The 14805-nt window shown below is 36.1% G+C and overlaps 1 protein-coding gene across 10 annotated transcripts in view; it reads right to left on the reverse strand.

The window, feature by feature from the left end:
* ARHGAP12 (Rho GTPase activating protein 12) overlaps positions 1 to 14805 on the reverse strand; it is a 103348-nt gene that overhangs the window by 18884 nt on the left and 69659 nt on the right. For 8 of the 10 annotated variants that reach the window (XM_041122289.1, XM_041122291.1, XM_041122288.1 and 5 more), the window contains 4 exons: positions 10397 to 10522; positions 6678 to 6752; positions 3805 to 3866; positions 2103 to 2184 (listed from right to left, as the gene is read on the reverse strand). In XM_041122289.1, the coding sequence (XP_040978223.1) occupies positions 2103 to 2184; positions 3805 to 3866; positions 6678 to 6752; positions 10397 to 10522 (345 nt within the window). The remainder of the gene's footprint in view (positions 1 to 2102; positions 2185 to 3804; positions 3867 to 6677; positions 6753 to 10396; positions 10523 to 14805) is intronic. The other 2 variants (XM_041122293.1, XM_041122292.1) reach the window with 1 other exon arrangement.

Below are 14805 nucleotides of genomic sequence, written 5' to 3' on the forward strand. Positions count from 1 at the left end.
AGCGAGAGCAAGAGCTCAGGAATTGAGCCCCCTTGGCAAAATGACTTGATGAGAAAAAGGAAGAAAAGTGATGAAGTCACAAAACAATGCACCAAAAAAAAAAAAAAAGATATGGTTATATCAATCACTAGACAAATGCTAAACAGATATTCTTCTCCTAAGATGAAGAAGAAATGTAATTCTTATTTTATGTCAAACTGTTAAGACTTGACTTCACCTTATTAAAATACTGACACAGATCAAAGTTTGAGAAGGGAGGTGGAATTTTTAACGCCCCCCCCAAAAAAATTCCTACACAGAAAGCAAAAAGAGTGTGTGCTGAATATTTAATTACATATTTACAAAGCCAACCTCAAGTATGCAGGTATACAACACAAAGTCTTTGAAAGAGCTTCTCTCTCAATATTTCCAGCTTCACTTTATTCTGTTCATACTGTTGATATTTATTTTGCTGACCTTACTCCAATACTTCACAGTACACATACCCAAGAGTGTCACATAGAAATATTGTCACTATGATACTTTTGCTCCACTTAAATTTCAAAAGCATTTATGCCTTTTTTTTTTCCCTAATGACTGTATTTGGAAGGTGTAACATAACTTATAGACTAGTATCCCTAAGCAATAAGCAGAGTTGCATGATTACCTTTTATGGATAATTCATTTAGACACACATTCATTCATAACAATATCATACATTCATAAAGAGTATCTTAGTTTAGCACTGTGTCTTTTAATGATATCACTGTATAGTTAAAATAATGTGGTTTTTGAACTACAGCTACATTTGGAGTATTAGTAGCTGTAACTGAGATTTTGGAACTTGATTAGTTACTCAGGCGAAATGTTATACTTTCCAGACATGCATATGTAAAACTAAAGTACTTTTTGGATCCTTTACTATAAAAGTAAATTGCAGGAGTCACCAAGTCCAATTCCTACCAGACAGCGTAATTTACCTTATCTCATGCCTTTAATTTCTATTCTTTTTCCTTCCCTTCTTTTTTCCTTCTGCTTGACCAACTTGCCCAACTTCACTCTTTCCATTCTCCTCTACCCCAAATATTATTTATCCATCCTCACCCATTTTCTTCCAACCACCCCTTCTACAGCAACAGAAAGGCAAAAAGGATGATGTTTACAGCTCTGAAATGAACTTAATGTTTTAGAATAGTCAATACCAATTCACTACCCAAAAAGAAGCGCAGCAGGAGAAAGTGAGCCAAGTAGAAAGATCAGCAAAGAGAAGCAAGATAGCATATACCTGTAAGATGCAATTTTGCTGGAATTTGCATGACAATACACTGGAATAACAAATACTGAATCTGACCTCTCTTTAGTTATTATAGGAGATCCACAGAGTTTAATGTCAGATCTCCAAAAGTAGGTAAGCAAGCTGTAGATAAAAGAACCATTTCTATACCTATTAATGTAGGAATGCAGCTGGATAGATATAGCCAATTTAATTATAGTACTAATAAACTAGAGGTGATATAAAAATTGAATAATCTTCATCATCTTCAGTGTGATGTTTCTCTTTAGGTCTTCATCAGACATCAAAATAGATACAAATATTTGTCATGCACTATGCAGATTTAAAACAAAATATGGAATCCAGCAAGGCAAAGACTAAATAAGACAACAATACTACCTTATTCAAATAGTCCAACACAACAAGCCAAGTTTCAGACTATTTTCTTTATTACATGTATCACATTCAAAATTACCTGAAGTTTATGAAAAAAAATAACCAAGAATGGTAAAACAAACAAACAGTTTAGACAAACGCATTAGTAAGGAACACAAAAATATTTGGCCTGGAACAAAAATTTCAAGCTTACAGGGCACCTGAATACCTCTTTATCAGTTTCTTACTTATCACATATAAAATGTTTCTGAAATATAAGAAAGTAGAACTGGTTTTCTTCTCATTCTACATCATAATTGTTACATTAAATTACTTTCCTGCTAACTTACACACATTTATCTTTTCTAAATTATGCATGCATATCAGTATTTAAGCCCTACAAATAAGAAGGCTTTAATATATTGTGCTTTGTGATTAACACTTATATGAGGGTGGGGGTTGTTCCTGAGCTTACCCAGCCAGTTCCACTTCCTTGGGTTTTAGTGAACAGCAGTGATGAACCTTGTAACACTGCCCATGATGACATCCAATTCTTTCTGTAAATATTTGTAAACAAACATAGGATAAATTTACTTTGAAAGTAGATATTTAAGTTGTCGATCATTGTAGCCCAGCTGACCTGTATGTTAATATACTTAACTATATATATGGTCATTAGTGCCATCAGTAAGTCTTAATTGCTATCATATTTGTAGAAGGGAACATATGTTAACAGTCCCAGCCTGACCATCAAAGACTAAATCAAAGAGAGCTAATTAGTAGTGAAAGCAGTTCACCAGGAGAAACACCATACAATTATAATTTCAAAGGGGCTAATCTGGAACACTCAGCCTACTGTTTACTTAATAGATTATGTCAAAGTACTGCATAATTCTGAAACTGATTGATCACATCTAACTGGGATGCAAGCGTCCCCAATTATGTAATAAGCTCATTTATATTGGCAATAAAATATTTGCTACACATCTAAAAAAAAAAAATGCAGAAAAAGAACAAATTAGTTGTTCCAGCTGTCTATTTGCTTTTATGCCTGGGTACCCATCTTCCTGAGGTTAAAAAAAATAAGTCTTGACAAGCCCTGACAATCTATTCCCATTGCTCAAACATGAATTATTATTCAACAGCTCTTAAAGGGATAGGATGGCCACGTTGCATCTTCCTGTACAGTAATCCAGATCAATGATTCCAACAGATGCAACATAAATGGTGAGAGTATATTGTGCCAGTAGCAGCTTACATGAGCCACTGTCCACTCTTTCCTACCAAGCTCTTAGGAACAGGTCTAAGGAACCAAATTGGGGGTCATATATGCTACCAAGCTGCACTGTACTAGGTCAGGGTGGCTCTGGAATATCAGCTGGGTGCTGACTATTTAATCTTCAGGAAAAGCATGCTTCATATATCAAAAATCTGGGAAACACTGAGCTAGATATAACAGTATTAGACCTAAAAGATTAAATTTTTAAAAGTTTAAAAAAAAAGTAAAAATTAAACCTAAATTAAATCTGAGGATGTGCCACACTTATGCAGTATTTAACACTGACTCTTAGCAAAACACCAGAAATGTAAGTTAGACAGCATTACTTGATTATACGTTATGATTTATAATGTAAATGCCTGCCTGTGAGGCAGAAAAAAGAAGTTAGAAATGAGGTCATTCGTCTCCTCCAGGGAGACCAACATTGGGTGATACATTCTGCTTCAAACCCTTCACAAGCAGAGTGAAGGAAGAATTAGGGAGCACATGACATGTACACTCTTTGGAAATTAAAGGAGATGAAGTGAAAGTCTGAAAGCCCCTCTTACACCGATTCTATCCAAGGAACAAGACAGGCTATAACCTATACAGGTTTTCTCTTAAATAAATACATCAATCCCATTTTTAAAAGCTGTCTCTCATCAGTACACTTCCACGAAATCACTGCCCTGTGTGGAGCCCTGGCATACACGAGCCTCTGGCTCCCTGAAGTCCGTTATCTTTAGCACACTGGGAGAAACACATACTTTGGGATAAGGAAACACTGTGTCCTACAGGAAAATGTCTAAGGCAAAATCAGACAGAAAGTAAGAAATTGCAACACCCAGTACGCTGTCCCAATATAAAAGTCAGATACCTTACACAGACACTTATGCACTTCTAGAAGTCCAAGACTTACCGAACTTTTTTCCCATTTTCTGTAATTTTTGTCACATTCAACAACCCATACTTCTCTTGACCCTGTAAGATAGAGTAAGACAGAATAAAAATAAAAGAAAATCTGCTTCTATTGCCATCACAGCACTGAATTCAATCCCCCAAATAATCCATTTCTGGCAATCAGTCATCTTTACCCATGTTATAACTTCAAGAAACTGTCTTAAGTATATTCAAATAAGCAGAGATCAACAAAATCAAAATTCCTTTGGGAAAGTACTCATTACCATTCAGAGGGTAAAAAGCTTTCCTTCTTCAAGGCCTATGTTTTTCGAACAAGCCAAACTAAATCATTTGTGGTACTAGACAGTAGAAATTTTAAACATAAATTTATAATAATTTGTGTAATAGCACATTTGTGTTTGTGTTCTTTACTAAAAAAGGAGATGGATGACAAACAGCCAGCCTAAACTCTCTGACAAAATTCTTCCAAGTTATTTTAACATAATTGCATATTTTAATACAACATGGTTGAAATGCATAAGAATATTAACATATTCATTTAAAAAAAACAGATGAGTGAAACATTTCTTTGATGTCCTATTTTTTCCTATCCCCAAGCAAAATATTAGAATTTTAAACTACTTAGTTCTGTCTTGCTGATGAAAATCATTTATATTGGTATGCCTCTGGACAAATTTGGAGATCAGTCAGTAAATGGTGGAAAACACACCGCTGAACAAGAAGTGTATTTGCATGTTTCAAATATTTAGAGTGAATATTTCTAGTTTCTATACAAAAATAATAAAATATAAAGGAATGTTTGAAAAAACATTCTGAGATTAAAAGGAAAACCATTGATTTATACCATTTGTGACTCTCAATATGAGTAACATTCTATCATTTTCTCCTGTCCTTGTCCCACCAACGAATGGTGCTAAAGAAATGTTAAATTATTTTTTTTAAGTGAATTCCTTTTCAGTATCAGCTTGTAACAGTTCCTAATTTAAGAACTAAGCTATTAGTTGAAACAATCAACTAGGGAAAGGATCCAAATTAGTTTTATCATAACGAAAACGTCCTCAATTCTAGATCCAATCAAAATAGAAGATATATTCTCTTCAGCATTCTCCTCAATCTCAAATTTAAGTGGCCCATAACTGCAAAACACAGTATCGAATAGAAATTTTTTGCTGGGATACTGTGACAACACTCTTACCAAAGACATAGATCTGTTTTTCACAAACCTTAAAAATTCTACCTGCATATTTCAAGCACTGCACATAAAATAGAAAAAAAGACGTGTTTTCAAGGATGATAGTGTATAGCTGGTGGTTCAGATGTTATTTCAGTCCAATGGTAACTGCTACTCTTACTTAATTTAATCTCTCCATTGTGCTGGAATATTTTCTCAAGCCAGTGATATATACATTATTTTCCAAAACTGATACATTCAATAGAAAAAATGAGTCACTTCCCTGCTCCCCCCCGCAAAAAAAAAAAAAAAAAAAAAAAAAAAATTAGCCCATTCCTTAGATCTCTTTATTTGTGATCCACGCAGACCACCACTAACAGTCCTGTGCATTGCACCCTTGTAACAAACCTTTGGCTTTAGTGAGTAGAACGGCCTGTCACCATCTTTCACAGTGACTGAGCAACCCATGCCTACTTTCTCAAATAAATTATGGTTTTAATAAATTACTCATGGAGGAACCGGTGGGAATGCTCCAAAGAATTATTCAGACAAAGCATCGTAATGCCCTACTTCGCAGCAACACTAGGGGGTACTAATGGGAAAATTAATGTAATTGGGGAAAAGGAAGTGGAAAGCAAGTTAAGGACCAAAATACACAAAAATTCACCAGCTTGCTTTCTAATATTTAAATCTCAGGGGACAGCTAAAGAAATATAAAAAAATAAGCTGCATTTATCTAAAGCAGCAGTGAGCTCTTCTACAAAATACAATTTTAATAATGCAAAGTTTGAGCCATATTTAAAGAAATTAGAATACATGCAGCAATAATTGCTTGTGTGTAAGGCTATCAGCTATGCTTGCTTAATAAACAATGTCTATTTTATTGTGGAAAACCGTTTGAAGAGTTGTAAGAATGGATTAGCATGAATAAGCCAGAGAACCATTCCTCTGTGTGCAGAGTAAGAATGAAATAGAAGTTGTGCCTTTGATGCCCTGAGCTACCTACTAAAGGGCTGCTAAAATTGATCAAGGCACATATTTCAATGCTACTATAGTACATTTCCAAAATTTAAAAAAAAAGATAAAAGCTTCATTTTTCGAATTATTTCCCACTGTTTAGAAAGCAATGATCACATTTAAAGTATAAACTGAAGCAAAAAAATCTATTAAACATTCATAACAAGTTTAACAAGCTTAAGTTTTCTTCCCAGTAGTTATTCTACTAAATCAAAAAGACATAGTTTATTTATGTCAGATCCTCTATGTGTTTCAGTCTCCTTGAAAAGACAAGTAAAAAATAAAGATATGAAATACTACAAACTATTACTGACTACTGACAGTGAGAGATTCTGCAGAGAGGGGGGAGTTTGTTTCTGTTTTTACCTTCCAAGTTGCTAGGTGAGAAGACATGACTGTTGGAGGAAGTAAACCAAATTCTACATAATTTGACATAATTTTATTCCATTGTGAATTTTTAACTTAATCTCCTATTGCCAAGCTGTATTTAAACCAAAGACATTTACCTTTTTTCTGAAAGCACAGTTGGATACAATGCATTCCTTTTAAAATGTAATGCCTTCATAATAGTTTTATCCCATTATTTTTCTCAATAACAAGCAGGCTTACCCTCAATTCTCTAATCATGAATAGCCCAGTTTCTACAACATCTACTTATCTATTTAAACACTTTGCATACTGACTGTGGCTTGATGCTTTGGTGAAGAAGGAGACGACTCATTTTCAGGAAAACTGGCCTTAGAAGCAGTTGATGATTCCTATGAAATTCAAATAGGCAACATAAGTTATTACCTTTCTTATAATTCTTCTAATTTTTTTTACCTCTAAAGATATTTTCTCTCTCTCTCTATGCACACTCACACATTACCAAAAAAAAAAACCCCAACTTTTTTTTAAGCATTCATTATATTCTCAGATGGTTATATTATAAACCTGCTTACTAAACAGGGTTCTTACAAGATTTACAAACAACACTCAAACTGGGTTAATTAGCACGCATCCATTTGAAAAAAAAAAGTTAATACATACAGTATCAGCTTAAAGCAAAGCTTTCATCCTTATTGAGGGACAGATTTTTTTTGTATGACATTGCTATCAAATTATGAAGCACATTTATAATACTAACTTATTACAGGGCACCATATATAATTACCAAGATTTTAAAGAACAGATTATGCCTCTGTGTGGTTAGTAAATATAAAATTAATACAATAAATTGTTATACATGTAGAAAATCATATACCAACTCTATTAATTTTTGTGAGTCATGATCATTAATTTCCTTATAATCAAGCACTGAAAATTTCTAGAGATTCAGGTTTTTGTTTTAAACTAGACATTAACTATGGACCAAAACAGAGTAGTAAATCTCTGAAAACTAGAAAAATTGCCCATCTGGAACAAAAAAAAGGCATGTGCATTTCCTCTGATGTAATGATTGCTTTGCACAAATACACTGCTTAAAAATCTGGTGAAGAATTTCAAACAGAAGAAAAACATCATTTGTTCTCTGTTAATGTTAACACTTTTCTCCCCCTCCCGCTTTTTAATCCCCTTGATACCTCTCCCAAATTCAGTTTGCTTTTCCTGCATTAGATAACTCTCTGCACACCCATGCTTTAAAATTCACTTGTAAATCTACCTACAGAAGTGGCCCACTAGTTCTTTTAGTAGCATAGTAACAGACAATATTAGCAATCCTAAGAACAGCCTAAATGTTCCATATTTTCAGATGTTGGGGCAGGGCGGGCGGGGGGGGGGGGGGGGGGGGGGGGATGTTCAAAATTCAGGAAGTCAATGTTGTCCCTCCCAGGAAGGTATTTTTTCCCCTGCTTATCAAATTTTTTAGCTGATGGCTACATACAGATACGTGCTACAGCCAATAAACAGTTAACAAGTACATTTGGTATCATCAAATTCTCATCAGCCATGGCAACCCATACTTTCACCGACACATTTCCAGCACTCTTTTGACTGGCCTATTTTCACAGAATTGAGTTGTGTTGTTTTTCCAGGAAAAACAAATAAGGAAGATAAAAAGAAAATAGCTTCCCTAGGAGTTGGCTAAAAAAGCTAACTTGGGGTTGATGTGCCTATCCAGACAAATACCAGTTGTTTTTCTTTCTATTTCATTCTGAATTTGAGATAGCTTTCACACACTAAGCAACTCTCAAACAAGAAATCCAGTATTTATGGTCATGAACTATTCCCTTTCCACATACTAATATAAAGCAGAATACATAACGGTGTACCTGCCAGTTGTAATAAAATGGGTACATCAATGCAGTAAACAAATTTTCTTTCCACAAAACACTAGTTTATTGCTCCACTACACATTTTTAATTTTCTCCAAGCATTAACATTGCACTTTATATGAGCTACATAGTCTCCTTACCATTAAAAAACACATGCTGCATCTTTTGAAGCTGTTAAAGGAACTTTAAGCTACTGACTTAAACTTTACAAATGTGGCTCATATATACAGTTTCTTTTGGTTATCACACTAGGCATTTGTACACTTCCATGTTTGCTTCACTAGGTTTAAGGTCTTGGTATTTGAACATCGGGTCTTGAAGAAAAGTAAACAGCCCACGTATTCAATGTTCTACAAGAGCTTCTTCATTCAGTGCAGCACTACATAGACGTTGTTCCAAAACAGAAGTAAATCTTACACCAAAAAATAAAGAGATAAGTCTTCCTTTAAAAATGATGCCAAAAACTTTAAGCTATCTCCAACAGAATTGTTCATATCTGTGAAGCGTAAATCGCACATGAGACTAGAAGAGTCCACTCAGCTTTGATTTATTAGGACTCCGTCTAGGCTCTCTCTCATGCAGTGCCACAACACACTCAGTACAGAAGGATGCGTAAGAAGGAGTTGGGAGGGGAAACGAGCAGTAGAGGGACCTCAGAATCGCTCAGGCTAAACTAACGTGTACAGGTGCAAGGTTTCCAGCCAAGCATGGTCCACTGCCTCCTCAGCACCACTTATGATATATTCTAAACTGACAGCTCAAAAGCTTAACATCAAATCCAATAAATCCTACCCTGAGGAACTAAGTCAACTCATGACAACCCACTCTCCTATACTCCATTTCAACAAGGAAAGCCATTAAAACATACCGGAAACAAAAGGTCAAGCAAGTAACATTCTGGGCAGCAGATCCATTTTCATTACAACTACTGTGTTTTGTCCATTTAAGTTTATCTTTAACATATGCAATTACACAGGCCCACTTATAGGCTTTTCTCCATACTTCCAAACCTACATTCATTTCATTTTTCCCTGTATCCTTAGAAAAAGGGAGCTTACAATGACGTTTCCTGGTATCTCATTCTCAGTACTCTGTGCTAAGTCTTCAGCATTACAAAGTATTTCAGTTTCCATGAATCTTGGGATGGACTGCTGCAAAGTTACCGAAACCAGCAAGTCACCACCCTGCAACACCCGTTTCAGTTCTCCCCGCCTAGCTCACATCAACTCTCCTCACCCACAGGCAGCACAAGCAGAAACGGCTGGGACAAAAATCAACCCAGAGACAGGCAGAGGGAGAGCAAGGGAGAGGCTGTGTCTCCTTGTTGGCCTAAACAGCATCTGTTACTGTACAGTCCAAAACAGACTATCAAGAACACGCCCTAAGAACAGGCAGAAAACAGCTTTTGTTGTTACTGACCTGCAGCTCTTTTCAGACTAAACACCCAGCTCAGCTCTGGACAGGATCAAAGCCCAGCATTTCAGTACTTTTCAGTACTGTCCCCTGTCCTTCAATAACAAGATTACAACCCTGCTGTAACCACACACAGCTTTTCGTCTTTCCTTGCCATATTACAGTGGAGATCAATGGAATAGCCATTAAAGGGATAAATCCACTATATAAAATCTACTATTTACATCTTTAAGTCACAGTTTTTACTTTAGCAAGGGCAACTTTTATTTTATTTCAATTCTGTGAGTATTTCAGTTATTCATCTGAAATCTTTCAAGTGTATTCCTACTTGGTGTTTCCTACAGCTAAAAACATTTGGGCGTGAAACATCACTACACCTTACATGAGAACCTCACCCACATCCATAATTCTTGAATTCATACCCTAATTACACTCCATAGCCTAAACTGAATTGGGAGATTCCCAATTATAAGTGAAATGGCTGTACACGCCAAACCCTGAACTAACACTAGTTAAAATACTTCAAGGATAACAAGAAAAGAGCTACTACTCACAAAATAACAGTAGTAAAGTTACCAAACAGCCCTTGGTTTCACTGAATGTTATACACAATGATACAACAGAAGATAAGAAAAATGATATTTCAGTAATTCATGCATACTCATTTGTTAGATCAAATACTTCACACATCAGAAATAGTTGGTATTCCAGCATGCTGTTTAACTTGCTCCTACCTTATCATTGGTGTCCAACACAATCGTGCTGTGCCTCCATTTTGTTAAAACTATTGGTTCTTGTAGCCTCCTGTCCAGACTCCTACTCTTTATTATATCTCTCTGCTGCTGTGGTGAAGCATTATACTAAAGAAGAGAAAAATCAAACTATAAGTAGAATCTAATTCATGCAAACAAGACTTGGACATACCACTTGTACACCTTAACAGTGCAAGCTTTCAGATTCCTGATATCACCCAAGGGCGTGAAAATAGCCTTGGTTTTATTCTGCATTTAGTCTTCAGAACTGTCCTTTTTGCTGTAGTCCTCTCCAAGGCAGTAACTAAGACTGGCCTATTGTAATAATGCTCTCCATTGGCAGATAGATATTTGATTTCTTGTGCAACAGCTTACTGCTGGTTTTGCAACCAACCAGCATATTGAGAGCCACCAAGGAATTAGAATAAATACAAGATGTAAACATTCACTCTTCCTATTGCACTGACAGTACTATACCACCTGTCCAGCTCTTGTGTAAGAAAAGGAAAACCCTATTATCCTGCAGTAAGGTATTTAGATTGAGAGTTATGATTGCCTGGATAAGATTCTCTTTAACCCAAATGGTTTCGGATGCCTAGGGGAGGAGACAGGAGGGTAAGGACTTGCTTTTTCAAAATAATCACATTAAATTACTTATAAAAGGATTTGCTGGTGTGGAATGTACATAAGCACAGAAAAGAAATATTTAGCAGGAAATAATTTTAAGACTCAGCAGAGCTGTAATAGCCAAGGAGAGAATGAATTTATCATAACATAGGTTTTCTAATAACTCAATAGCATCCAAAGATGTACGGGCTAAGAAAATGTGAAGGTCACAAGAAGGACCCAGCATTTAATTAGATCTCAGCATTGCAGCATACTTACCTGCCATTTTAAATCATCACCACCAACACTAAGGTAGCATTATAAAGAATTATAAAAATATTTCAAAGTTTAATACTGAAAATACAAACAAGAAAAGACAACATCAACATATGGGGGTTTTAAGTCATTAAAAATCTCATTCTTTCTATTCCACATCAGAAGACTGAAGTCTGCATGTAGAAACAAACATAAGGCAGCATTTGCGGAGTCATGTAAAGGACTAGAATCCACTGGGTAAGAAGTAACAAAGGAAAGTCAAGTGTCCTTTTTATTTTAAAAGGCTAAAGCAATAATCTTTGCAAGCACACTGAATTCTATAGTTTTGCTACCAATTCCTACTGTAAGCTCAGAGCCTCAGGTCTTCAAAGACAGAATAACTACACCTACACATTCCAATGAAGCATGACAAGGTTTAACCTAAATAACATAAAAGCTAACTTTAAGCTAAATTGCATAATGCAGTTACATTTATTGCCCAAATAAAGAACCAGCATTACTACTGCCATGGCAGACACCATGTTTGTGTTAGCTTTGTATTTTACTATGAATAGAGTTAATGCTCCAATAAGTCAATAGATGCTTAAAAGGTAAATAACTTAGTGTTTCATTAGATTATTTCAATATCCACAAGAGTAGTAAAATACTCCCAGGTGAATGGATCTTGCACTATTGAGGATAAAATTTGGTAGTTCACATACAGAGAGAAGTATATTTGTTGTCACTGCAGAAATTCACTTTCAAGATTGCACTGACTTTGTACTGGGTTCAGCACATTTACACTCCCATGACAACTGCTTCTTTACAATGGTGAGGTTTAAGGAACTCTCAGTTTGTCCCCTTGTTAAATCAAAAGCTGAACCATCATTCATGCTGCAAGGAATCTAATACTAGCTTACTTTCTTGTGATGGGAATATCCACTCTGCAGATGTTCCTACAACTCAAAACTGCAGCAGCAAGATAATCAATACGCAGCAAAACTGCCCACCCATACCACAACTAAAATCTAAACAATTTTCAGCGAAACTATGTCTAAATTGAAGAAGGTTGCCAGAAACAGCATTCCTTGCAGCAGTTCTAACTCATTTAAGTGGGCAATTCAAACATATTTCTTCCTATGAAACAGAATTGTTTATTTCAGAAATAGATTTACAATTCAGTGACACTGGTGAGTATTATTTATGGAAATCCTCCACGCACTTTCCATTTGAGTAACTTGAGGAATTTAAGTTTAAGCAGTCAAAGACTTCAAGTAATTTATCTTGAATTTAAGTCTATGTTAAGAGTTAGAATATGATCTATAGGTGATCTACATTTAAAAGGTGCCTTTGATATCATCACAAGCCATCAGGAGTTAAAGTTATCTAACAGACAGCCCCCATCTTGAAGGAGAAAGGACCTGTAAAGTAATATGAAATTCTAGTTTTACAAAAAATTTAACAAGAAAGCAAAACAACAGTATATGGAGTTCATTAAACAAAACACTGCAAACAACTCAGGAACACTGATCTATATGCATCTTAGCAGCTTAAATAATTTGCATTGGTGATACAAGCAGTGTTAGAAAACTGGCAAGTCTCTAATGGGAACATTTGACATTTTTGCCCCATTTTGTCACAACAGAGGTGTCAAGTAAACATTTTTCACTCGGGTGTTTTTACGAGTTTTTTTGGTGGTTTGCTGGGGAGGGTTGGGGGTTTTTTTGTTTTGTTTTGTTTGTTTTATTCATTACAACTAGTAAAACACACTACTAAGGGTAAAAGAGACAAAGCTTATGTATTTCTGGGCTCAAGACAAGCCTCCGCTTCTAAAATAAATGGATTGATCTGTGACCTCCAAAGAGAATCACAGTGAGATACAGACACTGTTTCAGACTCTGCATTATCCAGCTGAACTAGCCATCCTCTAGATCAGGTAGAGTCCACTGGCTAGACAGAAGTAGCCAGAGCTAGTAGCCTAGCCAAGTCAGATAACACCACCCCTGCTACTCTTTGGTCTCCCCCCACCCAATCTTCTTAGTTCAAAAAGCCTTGCAGAACCATTTCAGGTCAGATTCACTTACTGACACTCTATAGGACTCCCACCTGCAGAGCTGTTGCCTCTCCTACAAGCTTTTACAATGATATTTCCACTGTTTATCAGCCACGATAAGCAACTAGGCTGGACTCTCCTTGCCTCATGCAAAATCTTATTTTTATACAACACTAAGCAGGCTTTCTATGCCTAAGCCTTGGTGTAATCTTGAAGATTATACCTGACAAGGGCTGTACATTGCAATAAAACTGGCCCATTCAAGACCACACATTGCCTGGTAGGACGATCTCTGCTATACCACGTGTCTTAATAGCATCTTCTTAGGGTGTGATGTTATTTTCTTAATTCTAAAGCTTTTGATAATGTAGCACACAACTCCAAATATACACACTACTGCTCCTTGAAAATCCTCCACAAACTCAAATTTATCCCATTACATTAACCCCTCCAGCACATCACCTAGGTTTGTTCCCCATTTCATTGGGAGCACCTCCTATCACAAAGGGAGGACATAAGCAAGTTGCTCATACTCTGACTGTGTGCACCAAGCAACCCAGACTTCTTGTAACAGCTCTTGGCGCAGGGTAAGGACACCAGTAGTGTAAATTCAGGTCACACAGGGTTACGTTCACTGCTGAATTTGTTCAATGCCTTCATCAGCTACTTAAAATCTTTCTTTGCCTCAGTATAAAATTTCCTAACCCTCTCAACTGGCCAAGTGATTTGTATTTCATTTTAACCTGATACGTGGCATGGCTCAAGGCTCTGTCCTAGCCTAATTGTGACTGAAATAAATGTAACACCTCTGAGTTATTTGTAGCAGTTGTCCCCATTTTTATGGGGATGACACAGATCTGTCAGCTTTAAGAAACAGAAAAAATTTTCTTGGTTTGCGTTAACAACATCCTCAGCCAGATGAAAGGAACTGGGTGGTTGAAGGGAGAAAAGAGTGGGAAGCAACAAACAATGAGAGTTAGTAAAGACCCAAAGTTAAGCGTTTTACTCTACTTTCTTGCAAACAGAGATCAAAACAGCAGCATTTAAAAATATTCTGATATCCTAGTACCCTTTAGCACCTTATGTACTCTACCATGTTATCTGTAGTTGTTCCAACAGACTGTCTGAAATCGAAGATTTTTTTTTTTCATTTTAAATGTTGCCTCAGAACAAAACCACTCTTTAGTGCTACTACCGTCATTGGCTTTGAATAAACTTTTTTGGTGCTGCAACAGACATAACACCTATGTTACAGCTTTTGCTTTTCTTCTCAGCTAAATCAGTAACACGTTTTTCTTAAACCTACATTAAAAAAAAAAAAGAATAATTTTTTTATTCTTAACGACTTCATTCCCTTTCTTTCTCTAGGAAAAAAGATTCCTCACTCTCTGCCATAGGATGCCTGGGTGGCAGCAGTTGGAGGCACCAGCCGCACTGAAGGAACAGAACCTACACAAAACGAGGAGGCCGCTGGGAC

This window comes from Aquila chrysaetos, chromosome 3 (assembly GCF_900496995.4).
Source record: "Aquila chrysaetos chrysaetos chromosome 3, bAquChr1.4, whole genome shotgun sequence".
In the NCBI taxonomy this organism is placed as follows: Eukaryota; Metazoa; Chordata; class Aves; order Accipitriformes; family Accipitridae; genus Aquila; species Aquila chrysaetos.